The following is a 15,286-nucleotide window of genomic DNA, read 5'->3' as shown; positions in this document are numbered from 1 at the left end:
TCACCTCCATGCCACGCCGAATTGAGGCAGTAATTAAAGCAAAAGCCCCTACCAAGTATTGAGTACATGTACAGTAAATGAACATACTTTCCAGAAGGCCAACAATTCACTAAAAATGTTTTTTTTATTGGTCTTATGAAGTATTCTAATTTGTTGAGATAGTGAATTGGTGGGTTTTTGTTAAATGTGAGCCAAAATCATCACAATTAAAAGAACCAAAGACTTATACTACTTCAGTCTGTGTGCATTGAATTTATTTAATACACGAGTTTCACAATTTGAGTTGAATTACTGAAATAAATGAACTTTTCCATGACATTCTAATTTATTGAGATGCACCTGTATATATATATATACACATGCATACAAACCTTAAATCTTAAGTCTTAAATCTTATAAATTAAGAAAAGAAAAAAAACCTCCACAACACTTATTTTGAAAAAAATTACAAGCAAATAAATGATATACAGCCATTTTTGGTGCTATCATTTCCACAACCACCAACAATTTTGCTTACAAACAGAATATTTTTTTATAGTATATCATTTCCGAGCTGTAATTTTGTTCAACTATGCAAGTATGAAATTATTATTTCCCTGAGTTTATTTAGAGTCCATAAAATGCTGACTCTGAAATTAGCTAGATAAAGAAGCCAGCCTTTTTTATTCCAAAATGTTATTGTTAATTTGGAATATGATGGAAATGACATTTGTTGGCTCAAAAATCAAATCAAATCAAATCAGATCAAATTCAAATAAAATCAAATCAATTACTTGATGAATGTATATACACTGTTGAACAGCTTTTTTATTATTATTTTTCATTTATTTTTTCCCCATGCGCACAGGACCTAAAAATGCCCATAGTTTAAGAAAGAGCGAATATGTAGAATCCCTTTGATTTAAATAAAGTTGGGATTGGTGTAATCAACAAGAGTCTGTGACTGAGAGAGAGAGCGAGAGAGAGAGAGAGAAAAGGTGAAGAACAGTGTGATCCACCAGGAGTATAAACAGATTGACATGAGAGAAAAGGCTCAGGAGAGAAACTCACTTGCAGGATAGCCGATTTATACCATGTATGTAGTAACAGTCGCCGCCATTCACGCAGTACGCCTTCTCTGACTCGTTGCATCTTCTGGCGTGACCCGAACCCGGAGATAACGTTGTGGTTACTGCAGGAAACAAAGACAACACATCTTAAGACATCAGCATGCCACCCAAAAAACTAAAGACAGAGCTTTCAGTGAGTGCTTAGTAAACAATAAAGAGAAAAGCCACGTGGTTGTGCAAGAACCGAAAACACACATGCCAGCTTCTCAGATAACATTCATTACATGTTACTGATAATTTATCACATTTCAGCTCATGTCCCATTCCCTACAATAACAGTCATTCACTAGAACAATGACTCCTTGGTTTTCATCACAAATCTCTCCGTACATCTTTGCTGCTCTGCTGAGGTTCGAGACGTTCGATAGGCAAAGATAAATATTTCAGTGAGCGCTGGACCCCCCCCCACACCACCTGCCCCGACTGATTCACAGGTCTGGAATGGATCCGTATTCCCGCCGCATCGCAGCGTTCAACATGTTTTAGGAATACTGCACCTCATGGGTACGAAAAAATGAGAGGCTTGGAGAAAATGGCGAAATCACATTACGGTCATACTGACAGCAGTTTGTTTACCTTTGTTACCAGTTCAAGGGGTGTACAATGGTGCGCATGAATATGTTTATTGAATTTGTAATCAAAAGCAGAAACGTGAAGATTGACAGGGTAAACTGTTTCCCGCAGCCACATTATGCGCATATCTATACTGTTTCTCACCGCTGTTAAACTGAACATGTCTACAAACACTCATGTCATCACCATCCAATTGATGCTTTTTCAAACACGCAATGGTTTCTGTTTAGCACCGCACAGTGGAGCATCTTTGTCACGCTGAAACGGCGTTCAAAGCAAATGTTTAGAAGGAACATGCTTATTTAATCTGGCTAATCACAACGAAAAAGACAAATGTCTCCTCCAGCAATTTTTACGGCATGGCTTCACCACATCAAGCCCACCGTTATTTATGTAATTAAAGAAATATTGTGATATCCAAACTAATGTTGTTAGATTTGCTGGTTAGTGTGACTCGGTTCGCCCCTGCTGGCAGATGCTGTTACTACACCATTAGGGAGCAAAAAAAAGCATCTTTCAGCACTGAGAGCCATTCAAAAGTAGCTTTTTCTCAAGAAACATATTATATATAAAGGGTCAAAAAGGTCCATTTATGCCCCTGAAATTATGGTCTGAGGTAACTGACAGCATGCCACACATATGGTACATCAATCTAAGGTTTTTACTCGAGTCTGGATTACTGTTTGAAACCCTCCACTGCAGACCACCAACCAAACGTTTATTCTTCTGAGAGATTACATGAACATGTCAGTTAAGTGTGTTGAATCAGTTGGCTAAACATAGCATTTCTTAGTGTAAAATTTCACATAATCCCAAAACTTTAGGTTGAAATTTGATTGTGAATGGCAGATTTTCAATTCAGTGTCAGACTTCTCTCATATTCCATGAGAGACAACATTCAAAATGATAGAATGCAACCATATACAGTAAGAAATAATATTGTGAGATATTATTACAATTTAAAATAACAGAAATGGTTTTCTATTTTTAATATATTTCTAAATGTAATTTATTCCTGTGATGGCAAAGCAAAATTTTCAGCATCATTACTCCAGTCTTCAGTGTCACATGATCCTTCAGAAATCAGACTAATTATGCTGATTTGGTACTCAGGAAATGCTTACTATTTTACTGTTTATCACAGTTGAAAACAGCTGTGTTTTTGTGGAAATCATGGTACATTTTCCAGAATTCTTTGATAAACAGACAGTTCAAAAGAACAGCATTTTTTTTTTTTTATTTGAAATTGGATTTTTTTTCTAACAATGTAAAAAAGTCTTTACCGTTACTTTTGATCAATTTAATGCATCCTTGCAAAATAAAAGTATTCGTTTTGTTCCAAAAAAAAAAAAAAAAAGTAACTGACCCCACATTTTTAAACAGTACAGCAAGATATCTTAAAGAACAAAAACGTAATGGATAAATGGACATTTTTTCTTTTTCTTTTTTTTTCTACATTTGCATTCAGACATGATTGAAGAGTGTCTGGTTTTGAATGAAAAGAAAAGAGTGAAAATGAAAATTTGAAGGGAATATCCTTAAGCGTTGCCTCAGGCCTCAAAAAACATAGGTCAGAAATTCAGCTGAGAACGAAATCTGCCTTCTTGTTCTTCATCTTCTATTTCTCTCTGCAACTGAAAAAAATCTTGCAGTCCAGAGCTGCAGATTTCCAACCAAGAACAACCCGGCAACCCCACACATACACGTGTTGAACACCCGGCTGTAGTCAGGCCAAGAAAAGAGAAACGTTAGCAGATGTGGAAGTGCACTCTATGCGTATCGGGGCCCTCCCTGATATCAAACATGATCTAGAGGTACTAATGTTACCACATCAAATGACATGAGTGAAATCAGAGCACCGTTAAGGTTTGAATTTTAGGGACAGAGAGTTTCTGAACTTTCTTGTTGATTTCATGTTCATGAAAGTGCATGTCTAGTCAGGTTGTGCTTTTATGTATAAGTAATAATCACATTGTGTGGCTCTGGAACCCTAGACAGCTTACAGAACATCTCGTGCCAGTTTGTTGAAGTGAATACAGCAGGCGGTGTGGAAAATCAGTAACATTTGGTTGTGGTGGTCTTGCGTAACTTGAGTGTACGTCCGTTGTTTACTGAGCTAAGTTTATTCATTTGTTTTTATTTACAGTTTGCAGAAACTGTTGTTATACAATTTTTAAACTCTCCCATTACTTTTTTGCATTAATTTATTTGATATATTTACATTTAATTTTTGTTTTTCAAAATGCGCAGTTTATTCACCACTAGCATCATTAAACAGAATTAGAAGAAAATTGACTGTTTTCAAACAGGTTTCCAGAACATGTCTGCTGCCCCCAGACAGTCCCGACCCCAAACACATGATTTTACAGAACATTCTCATGCAAGTTTGTTGAAGTGAATACAGCAGAGGTGTGGAAAATCAGTAACATCTGGTTGTGGGCTCTGTTTACTCAGCCAACAAGTTTATCTAATTACTAGGGCTTGAATGAATCGCGATTTCTATAGCAATTCAATGCTTTCAAAATATATACACATTAAATTACTAAAAGCAGGAATTAATAGAGACCTTGAACAGTGTTTGTGCCTCGCATCTCTCCTTCACGCACTCCACTATGTACCGCCTGCAGTGCATGGACGGAGCAAACATGTGAGTGTCTAAAGCATACGCACAGTTCCATTGAATGATAAATGTGTTTTAACAATGTCCTTCAACCGAATTTACGAAGGAATAACCACAGCATTAACAACAACCTTGACATAAGAGCGCGAGGTTTATCTGATAATCAGATGCATGAAAGTAGCATTCAGACATCAGGCGCGTTTTCTTTCAAAATCATCATTTGTCGATGGAGAGGAAAAGTTAAATAGCCTACTATAGCATTTTATTTTATGAAAATGAGATAAAGAAGTTTTCGCACTGAAAGAGAAGTGATCTCGTGCTCAAAGAACTTAAGACGTGCCAGGCTATATCTGCAGCTAAACTGAATAAAAAGCAGAATGAACTGAAACGTTAAGACAATAAACACAATAAATAAATAACATTTATGAATGATGCAGTGCTAATTGACACATAATTTATTACAGTAGCCTACAGAAACTATAAAGTATACATTTTTTACCTTATTCTGTGCAGAAATTCTGTGCACCGCCCTACTAATTACAGATGTTTTTCGCAGTACCTGTCCTCAAACGGTGACATCTTTGTTATGAAATGCATGCTTTTTTCGCATAATTATATATAATTATTTATTATTTTTATGTTTTGACTTTCAAAATGTGCAATTTCTACACTACTACCATTAATAGACAGAATTGTAACAATATTGACGGTTTTCAAACAGGTTTTTTCGAACACGTCTGCTGCCCCCAGACAGTCCCGCCCCAAAACACATGCCATTGGTCAAGGGATTTAACAGAACATCTCGTGCAATTTTGTTGACGTGAATACAGCAGAGGTCTGCAAAATCAGTAACATTTGTTTACTCTGCTAACAAGTTTATCTACCAGTTTTTAATTATAGATGTTTCTCACAGTAAATACTGACATCTTTGTTATAAAATGCTTGATTTTTTGACTTAATTGTATATATTTATTTATTATTTTTAAGTTTTGCCTTTCAAAATGTGTAATTTCTACACTACTCAAACAGAATTTTAACAATATTGACTGTTTTCAGACAGGTTTCCAGAACAAGTCTGCCACTGGCAGAACAAACAAACAGTCCTGCCCAAAAAAAATAGTTTTTTTTTTTTTTTTCAGTTTGGATACCACAGATATATATATATACACAAACAAAGAAAAACAAGTAGAATAGAAAGCTAGAGTTTTTTTTTTTTTTTTTTTTTTAAAAAAAAAAAAAAAAAAAAAAAAAAACTCCATCCTGCAACATTTTCAAATGTTTATGTTTCTAAACTCACTCAGCTGTGTGGCATTCAAGTGGAAGAGAGGAAACAACAGTAATATACAACTATAATAACACTCCTTTCAACAACATGGATACGGGCTGGCCGGGATCCAGACGGTTGCTGGGAGGCACACGTTCCATGCCACCCCCGTTCCGCCCCTCTATGCCTGCTGAGAATTTTAGAACGTCTCAGCACCTGTTTACCCCACTAATGACACAGCACGCTCAACAAGACTCAGCTACCTTGGATGGAAAGATGGATCCCGTAGACATTAAATCAGCGTTCCTGTGAGAGCTGCCCTCAGAGCCTCATAAAGACCACATCCAGAGACTCGAACATCCAGCCCGGTCTTTAAAATATGTGCACACTCCCCTAGAGCTCCAAGAGCGGGCATGTTTGTATTCCTTACAGTCGACTGTTTATCCCCTTGAGGGTGAACAGGGGTGCACTGCAAAGCTGGTTATATTAAGATGATATCCACTTCATGAATTTCGACATGCATGATGCAAAAGCAAGCAAGCGTTCCGGCGCATGCAAAACATGCTGAAATTGGACAGCTGTATGCTATTCATTTAAATTTCCTTCTTGTTTTATGCATTACATAAATTTGGACTTTTCCAAACGGAAAGTTTCCAAGCGCTCTCTGACAGTCAGATTAATAAGAGTCCAAAGCTGCAGGAAGACTTGCGTGTCAGCAGCCTGTGGGGTAATTCTGCCGATGTCTGTCATGTTTATGCCTCTGGTCTAGTGATACACTTCAAAAATCTCCCTCCATCAGTAATTGAGCTCTGACAGCTACACGCCTGTACAATATTCCCTCATGTTTCTGAGGCTCCCATCAGCTGTCTGCTGGAGATCTGGGAAAACTCAACAAATACCTGCTGAAGCAGCCTGTGCCAGGAAGATGAGGTGGAGTGGGGAAAGTGTGAAGTAGAGAGAGAGAATGGGTAAGGCCCAAGGTGGTTTAAGTACATCACCTGGACAAAACTATACGTTAGCATTCCTATTCATCTCAAAGCAAGTTGCTGTCATATTTGTTGCATAAGAGAGCAGAACTTTGCGAGACAATCACTTAAGCTGCAAATGTCATGTGACCAATCACGATGGAGCTGCAGGAAAACTCAGGAAAAATGACAAGGCTGATAGGCTAATGGCATCACACAAACGCAAACAATTATAACAACTTACTACTAAAAATAAAAAAAATGCTAACTAGCAAAACCTTCACTGCTTAGTAGGGCTGGGTGAAAAATATCAATATCTCGATTTTAATCGATTCTTATTTTTCCGAAACGATATTGATTCTTAAATCCCAAGAGCTGATCATCTCCTCCACATTAATACCAGTTTCAGCACAAAATAAACGTGACTAAACATCTGAAGATAGGTTAAAAGAAATCCGTATTCTGTCTCATGTAATCGCTCAATCAGTATCTCAGCCGTGTCAATATAACAGCTTGTAAACAATGTCACGTAACGTCACATTTACCTCAAAAAAAAAAACACATTCGGTGACCATAAACTCATTAGTCAGCAAGAAAAATAAACTGTAGCGAGGGGCATTTTGCTAAATATATGCACCATATAATATATTCATTATAACTTTTACTGTTCTTCAATGTTTAATTCATATTTTCATTATTCATATTTAAAAAAAAAAACAGGCTTACAAGTGCTACCCTGATGAAAAAACAACTGAAACCAGACTAAGCTTGTTGGCTAGTCTTCAAGCCTGGTCATAGCTGGTTTAGCAGGCTGGTTTTAGAAGGGTTTGGACGTTCTTTAGGTGGTTTCGCTGGTCTTAGCTGTTCAGACTGGGAGACCAGCTAAATAACCAGCTAAAGCCAACTTAGTCAGGCTAGGAGATTAGCTTTACAAGCTTAAACCAACTAAGACCAGCCAACCAGCATTTTTCAGCAAAGTAATAAACCTTTTACAAATAAATCCTGCGAAAATAAGTAGAAAAGAGCTACTAAATAGAAAACAAGTCGGTTTCTTTGGATTGTTGTTGCTAAACTAAACCAGACTTAGGCTAGCCATGATACAGTTCACGCTAAATGATCAACAAAGCATTCCAAGCTAACAAGGTCAGTTTCACTACAGTCCTTGACAATTGCTGTTTATCCAGCTTCACACTGACTATCTTTTTTACATTCAGCTACAGTGCCAGGTCACTTTCCAAGCCTCATGCTCACTAGCCAGGTTGCATTTCTATTCCTGACATGCTAAAGGCCAAGTTCTTCAAGTTCTTAATGGCACGCGCTAAGCAACTTTCACTACGGCTCCCATGAGAGGTCACTTTCTCCTGCCTGAAAACCCAAGGGTTTGGCCAGCGAGCTTAGCCCTGAGTTTGATTAATCCTTCATGGCCAAGGAACTGAAAAGACGGCCTGGGTGGGGGCAAAACGGGGCCATCTGGAAGGCTTCATAAACATGTCTATCTTTCTGCACTCTCCAAAGGGTTCTAGGAAAGTCATAAAAAAATGAAAGGAGAGGTCCCTTTGCTGAGAGTCTTTTATTTTTTTCTTCTGGAGACACATTCACTGAGTCCAAACGAGTCATTTCGTAAGTGCAGGGACGTCCGACAGGTGGTTGCGGCATCTTGTTGCCTTTCTATTAATTGGAGGCTTAACCCTCATGCTCTGTTTATGGTCTCAGAGACTTGATAGCTTAATAGCTGGAAAAACTTAACAGTGGAATATCAGGTTGATGACTTTCCAAATTTTGTTGATCTGATTATAAACATAAATTCAACATGATAACATGCTTCAAATGTAACTATATCTATTTTGGAGGTCTCCGAGATTCTGTCTATTTTTAAATGGATAAGCTGCATTTCTGAGAAGTGCATGTGCTACAATAGAGGATTAAAGAATCACAAAAAATATGTCAAATGGGTCTTGATCATATTAAAATAATTGGAAGAGAAAATAAATAATTTAATTACAAAATTACTATTATTTTACACATTAATCACTCGGGTTTCTGGGAGCCCAAACAAAAACAACTCAGAACATTTGGGCTATTTGAGGGGTGAAAACAAATAATATCCGCTAGTTCAAATTACATCCACATTTCTGGTACGCCCTGTGGTAGCTTGAGAGCCAAAGAAAAAGTTCAAAAAGCTCCTGCAGCTGACAAATGATGCTTGAGAGATCATGATAGTGAAGCCATGGTCAACCCCCTGTGCCAGCACACTGTCTCACCCCCCTCTTGCTGGAGATGTCTCTTGTTACAGCTGGGAGCAAAATCCCATCACTGCACAAGAGGTCAATTTATACAGCATGCAATCTTACAGCTTTTGAGTGCTTTCCATTATGCGAAACCATTATGTGCATCCCTTTTGTTTAAAGGGGTTGCCAAAGCCTTTCAGAGAGGTCTTCTCAATTTCACATTTATACGTGCACCGCTGCATTTATTAAAAGCCTCTAAACAAAATCATATGGCCCTGAGCAAGTAAAGAAAAAACTACGATCACACTATCAGTTTTGTAGCAACAGCTTTGGTGCACTGCAGGGCACAAGAGTTCAGATGTCAGTGGTGTTTTGATTGTGTCGCAGACTGGCGCTCAACTGTGGAACTGATGTTGTTTTATCTGTAAGCAAGTATGCATGTTTGCGTGCTCAAGAGCAAGAGCGCAAATTCACAAAAATGTTTAAAAGTAAAATGAAATGTCAAACACAAGTTAGAGAATTCCCCTTATTTTCAATAAATAAATAAATGAATAAAATAGTAAGTAAGTTTAGCAAGTTAACCTGTAGGTACAGCTATTTCATATTAAGGTCCACACAAGCTAACATATAATCCCTATAGGTAACATGTAATCCTATGTGCTATTTTACGTAATTCCCTTTCAAATGCGTTCTTGTAGAAATGTGTAGTAAAACAAATAGATATGTGCAGTGAATGTAGAATACAGCTGTGGTGTGGGTGCATTCTTCAGTGCTTTAAGGGCCCTGTGTAATCTATTATCTCTTTAAGACCTTCAGTGCAGACTTGAGACTCTTCATGTTTGCATTAACGACGACGCACACCAGCAACAAAAGGCAAGCCTGTTAGGAAACAGAGCTTCCCCTGCAGCGCGATTGCTATAGTGATCCGGTATTTGGATGTTTACTTAAACCCTTGTAAAAAGTGACATTGGACCAGTCGATGGGGGAAAAAAATCCAGTTCATAGAATAAAACCTCAATATTTACGCCTAAAGACAGTATAAGCAACGGACTCTTCCGTAACAGCTGAACAAGCATGAAAACAAGCAGGTAAGACAATTAGATACAAAATTTGCATGCAACATACTTAGAAGTTCAAAGGAAGCTTACTGAAAGCATGAGTCACGTGTCGAAGTCTTTCCAGTTGCTGTTTAGGCAGGACGCCAAATCTAAAATGCGTTTCATTCAAAGAAACTCTACGACTCTAATCATAATGCTCAAAAAACCCAATGTAAGAGTCACGAAGACTTCAGAAAATGACATTGAGGGTACTCTTTAAACTCAGTCCACCATAACAGCAAAAAGAAAGAATAAAAGCAAGAATAACAGAAGCCTAGAGTGAACTCTGTCCTGTATTTTTTCCTTTTCATTAACAGGTCTTTATTTTTCTCCTCTATTGCCTGCTTCCTGCTGCATAGCTGATGTGTCTGGTCTTGTCCTCCACAATCATTTCACAGATGACTCTGAGAAATCAAAGCGTGCTATTGCTTGCGATTGCATAACAGGACGCGTGTGTAAACAAGCAAGACTCGGGGCACTTACCCAGAGGGGGTGGGGCGCTGCTGGGCGATGTGAGGGCAAGGATGCTCGTTGGGCTGGAGGTAGGCTCGGAGGAGGCCGTGCCCGGGGCAAGTGTGGGTAGAGACTCTGGGAACCATCGGAAGGATGACACGGGGGTGCTGTGCATCCACAGAGCATCATCCGAGCCGAGCCCATCCTCCTCATCTTCTCCCCTGAGGAGATCCAGCCAGTCGGCTTCCCTGCTGCGGCCGGCCCCTTGAATCAGAGCCCGGCGGAGCAGCAGCAAACAGGCTCCGAGTCCCAGAAGCAGGAGCAGCAAAGCGGGAACGAGGAGCAGGGCTCTTCCTCCGCATGCACCCCTGCAGCAGGGCCTCGGAGGGCGATGTGGGGTCGGCTGCGGCGGAGGGAAACGCTCCTCTCCGGCCCCCGACACGAGCCCAACACTCTGCCCCTGACAAAGAGACACCAGAAAGACAGGCAGCGGATAGACAGAAACATTTGGGTCCATCGGAGGCTCGTCCAAATCCTGCTCGGTATCTCCCGGCTCGCACTTCCTCTGCAAGCGCTCATAGGGCTAACGTGTCCGGTACAAAATCTCAAACTGCCCTGCACACACACATACCTCAAGGCCAGTTGTCAGGTCTCACACAAAGCCGCCCTCGCACACTACTGGCCGTGAAATTGCGGCATAGCGGTCCTTGCAGCGAGCTGGCAGACAGAAAGCAAATCTTTAGATGTGGGGTTTCAGATCCGGGATGACCGCACCCAGAAACAGCAGCACCAGCCTACTGCCCACAGCTCTGATGGTCACAGCCAGCTGCAGCAAATCTGCCCTGCTGGAGCACACATTCACACACCCACATATATACCAGCATCCGGTCTGATGGGGAAAACAGAGGGGCTCTCCCCACCCAAACACACTTAATGAAGTAATGAATACTGTGGGCAAGACCACCAGCAACATGTGGCATGGGGGGGAGAGGGAGGGACAGCTGTGGTAGACGACTACAAAGGGCAGCACCTTTACAAGAAGCAAGCAGGAACGGGAAATATATGTATTCCTTATGTGACCAGAGAAAGTGCATCAAACAGCGCATGGGCCTAAAGAATCTGACCCCTGAGTCAAAGGTCACACACGGCTCCTAATGGTCAACGCTTCATAATCCAAAACACACTGCCTGGCACATACAAACCTCACCTACAGTACACACATGGACAGGGGATACATAAGTCCTACTAATTAAATTAAGGGTATATATTAGGGGTGTCGCGATATACCGGTATTGACGATAACCGTGATATTCAAATAGTGAAATATCAGCATCGTGTTAATTTAGGGTGTGACGATATACCGGTTTTGGCAATAACCACAATATTTAAAATGAACAGGACTCTTATGATAACGACACTATAGCATGCAAATACTCCAGCGCCAGTACCTGGTTGACCTCCCAGGTGGCAGTATTGTGCCTTAACGCTGACACCTGTTAAACAAGAAGAAGTCGCAGCACGCGCAGCTACTCCGAGAAGAACCATTTTCAATATTATACAGACAGTAAGTTGCCATTATTTTACTAGTCATGGAATGGGAAACAATGTTACATTAACCTGTTAACAGCGGTTTCCTGTGTTCATATATTTTAAAGGGGTGATTCTTTTAATAAGTACCGCACTTTCTTTACTCGTTTAATTTTTGTATTTGCAATCAAGTGGCCAATACATGTGTGTAGCACTTGATTTCTTTGTTCAAATCTATTACACAATTAAAACAAATCTAGAAAAACTGAGCGACCACATTGCTACATTAAACTCTGTAAAATGTTAAGTTGGTCGCAGGGTCATGCACTTAATGCCTCATCTGCAGCCGTTCTAGATGTACATTAAAGGGGTCATATGATGCGATTTCAATTTTTCTCCCCACTGGATGCAACAAATGCCTCGTTTATAATGGGTTTTAATGTTTTTGTCTCATTGCTCCGGCCGGACAGGGCATCACAGTATGGTAAGGGGCGTAACATTTCCGTCACACGAGTGTACATTCTTAGTATGTATAGATAACACACATCTTGAAATAATGTAGTGATGCCTAAATTCAATTCTTTACATGTGTTTTATATTAAAAACGGTAGAGACTTAAAATCATAAATCAGTAATGAAAATAATGATCAGCTTACTGTTACTTCTCAGAATTATTAATCAGCAAATCCCTAAGCAAAAATATTTAATTTCCTATTTATTTTACATTTCGGATAAAATATGACAAGGACATATTCCTAGACCGGTTTCGTGAAATTCACTCTTGACACACACCCACACCCACACCTGAACTCAGCAGTCTCCATAAAGATATATTGTGGAAATCAAAACAACAGAGCTATTTGGACTCTTGGCAGTCTTTTGTTTGTTGATGTGTTATGTAAAGCCTCCCTATTTGTGCTAAATTAGGGCTGCTGTCACCAGTTGTTCCTGTTGGACTGTAAATACAGTTCGCTTGCCATGAATCTCCCTGACTGAGGGCCGACACCGATCGTACTGCTCACCCGCACCGATCAATGTCTTCAGTTCCCTTACAGGCACTAGACATTCTAGCACAGTCACTGCCAATGTCCCAAAAAGATTTCTAGCATCCTTTAAGCCCAGTAAATCTTGGCGTTTGGGCTGTTGGAAAAAAAACAGAGTCTGTGTTTTGCAACAGAAATAGAAAGAGACAAGGAGGGGTGAAAGAAATGGCAGACCTGAATCAGAGGGGTCAATGTGGTTATCCCCAGTTTGACGCTGGCATTTTTAGGAGTTAAAATCCTTCATTAAAGATAAGCGATGGTTTATATTAGTCAAGTTAAGCAGAAATATATTGGCTTTCATCACAGAGGCAGGTGTTGTGTGTGTGAAGTAGTTTTGTGAGGAGATTCACAGTGGTTTGTGAGAGCGGGAAAGCGGCTGAGAGAAAGGGGGAGAGAGAAATTGCTGCTGGTGGGCCCCAGCATGACTGATGAGTTTGGAACAATCGGCCGCCCAGCTGCGTTTTCCATCAAACACATTCCTCTCACCTCACGCTTTCCCTCTGTCCCACTCGTTCACTCTGCGGCTGTAAGCAGCGCCCCCTAGGGACGTGATTTTTATGTGATGGACAGAAATACTTGAGCCATCTGTGGCAGGAATATCCTCGTATCTGTACGACCACAGGCTGGATTTCACATCATCCTATTTTTCCACTGAAAAAGATATCTTTGGTTCTGACGAGATTGAATATGATCTGATTGTGTGCAATTGAATATCTCTCTGTTTTAATTTGATCCAATCAGGACCAAGGGGTCAACATTGAAAATGTGTTCCATGTGTGCAACTGCCCGAGGTATTATGCAAATAAAGTCCCAGTTGTGAACTTTTCTACAGATGTGACACGCGCACAGCCCGAGAAACAAGCACAGTGTGTGTGCTGTAGAACAAAGACTGCATCAAACCCTCCTCAAATGGGCTACAGCCCAAGAATTCCCGATCTGTCAGGCAGCACAGAGGAGATCTAAGTGAGGAATCACCTCGACTCGTCTCTGGCCTGGAGTTCTGGAATAACAGAGAATCCCATTTCAAAATATGTGATTCTGAAATCCTAAAGCACTTACAGTACTTTTATGTTTAGGGTTCTGCAAGAGCAGCATTTTAAACCTGTTATAAATACAATAAAATATGATGACCAAAATTATTATGAACATAAAACTTCCCTTACATAGAAAGTGAATATAAAGTGAAACGGGACTCTGTTCTATTTTACATTTACATTGATTAATTTAGCAGTATTTTATAAACAATATGATACAGATACATTTTTAATTTAAAAAAGTAGGCCTAGTTGTGCGAAAACTGATTTTTTGGACACAATAATGACTACATGATCCTTAGACTACAACAATAAAAACATAATATGTATAATGGATATTAAAGCAATAAGCCCCAAGAAGCCATTGTTTACAGTGAATTTATAACCGCTAAGGGGCGTTGTTAGGCACGACTAGGAACAGAGTAAACCATGGCTTCACGAGGCTTATTGCTTTTATAAAACGTTTATTCCCTATATGTAGCAAGGTTTCACAAAATAAAACAAAGAAAATAAAATTTAATGATATTAATAAAAACATTATTCTTAACATTAAAAACATTATTCAAACAATCTAGTTCCTCAGAAACAGTTGTGGTTGCGACAAAGTGGTTGCCGAGAAACACACAGACGTAAACAAATGATTGGCCAGCTATCCAGTGCGTTGTGATTGGCCGAATACCTCAAGCGTGTGACGGAAATGTTACCATACGTTACCATACTGTGATGCCCTGTCAGGCCGGAGCGACGATTCAAAAACATGAAAACCCATTATAAACGAGGCATTTGTTGCATCCAGTGGGGACATAATTACGGATTATAATGACTTATACTGTCTTTTTACGCATTTTTCTTATGTAATTTGGATGCATTAAAGTGACTTGAATTAAAAATCACCTGGCTGTAAATGTTAAACTTTTATTTTTTTGAATTTTCACTTCCTTTGTTTCCTACTGTAAGCATGTCTATTATTTATGTGCCGTTTACTCTCAGGATTCTCTTTAATTTTGACACAACATTATATTAATAATTTTCTTTTAGTTTTATGTGTACTGTGCTGGCTGGTTTTGTTCATACTGGTCTTTATCTGCACCGGGTTGGAAAACATTCCGTACGTTTTAACTTTCAGATGTCTTTTCCTTATTCTTCCGCCAAACATTGTAGTTCCTCAGAAACCGTTGTGGTTGCAACAAAGTGGTTGGCGAGCAACACACAGACGTAAACAAAGGTGTATGTTTGTAGAGTAATTTACAACAGCTTTGAACGCGACTCAACCAATCAGAATCAAGGACCAGAACTATCCATTTTATAATAATAATGTTTTCATAGTTTTTTTTTCTTAATAAGAATAAGAATAAATGTTATTATTATTATTA

General features: G+C 39.4%; 1 protein-coding gene across 1 annotated transcript in view; it reads right to left on the bottom strand.

Annotated features, from left to right (window-relative positions):
• Window positions 1–15,286, bottom strand: part of LOC107693753 (pro-neuregulin-2, membrane-bound isoform-like) — a 97,374-nt gene that overhangs the window by 30,730 nt on the left and 51,358 nt on the right. Inside the window, exon 4 of the mRNA XM_016493268.1 lies at window positions 1,051–1,171. Coding sequence (XP_016348754.1) covers window positions 1,051–1,171 — 121 coding nt within the window. The remainder of the gene's footprint in view (window positions 1–1,050; window positions 1,172–15,286) is intronic.

Source organism: Sinocyclocheilus anshuiensis, unplaced genomic scaffold, assembly GCF_001515605.1.
Source record: "Sinocyclocheilus anshuiensis isolate Anshui unplaced genomic scaffold, SAMN03320099.WGS_v1.1 scaffold817, whole genome shotgun sequence".
Taxonomy (NCBI): Eukaryota; Metazoa; Chordata; class Actinopteri; order Cypriniformes; family Cyprinidae; genus Sinocyclocheilus; species Sinocyclocheilus anshuiensis.
Note: the sequence above shows the minus strand (reverse complement) of the source record. Positions and strands in the feature narration are given on the sequence as shown.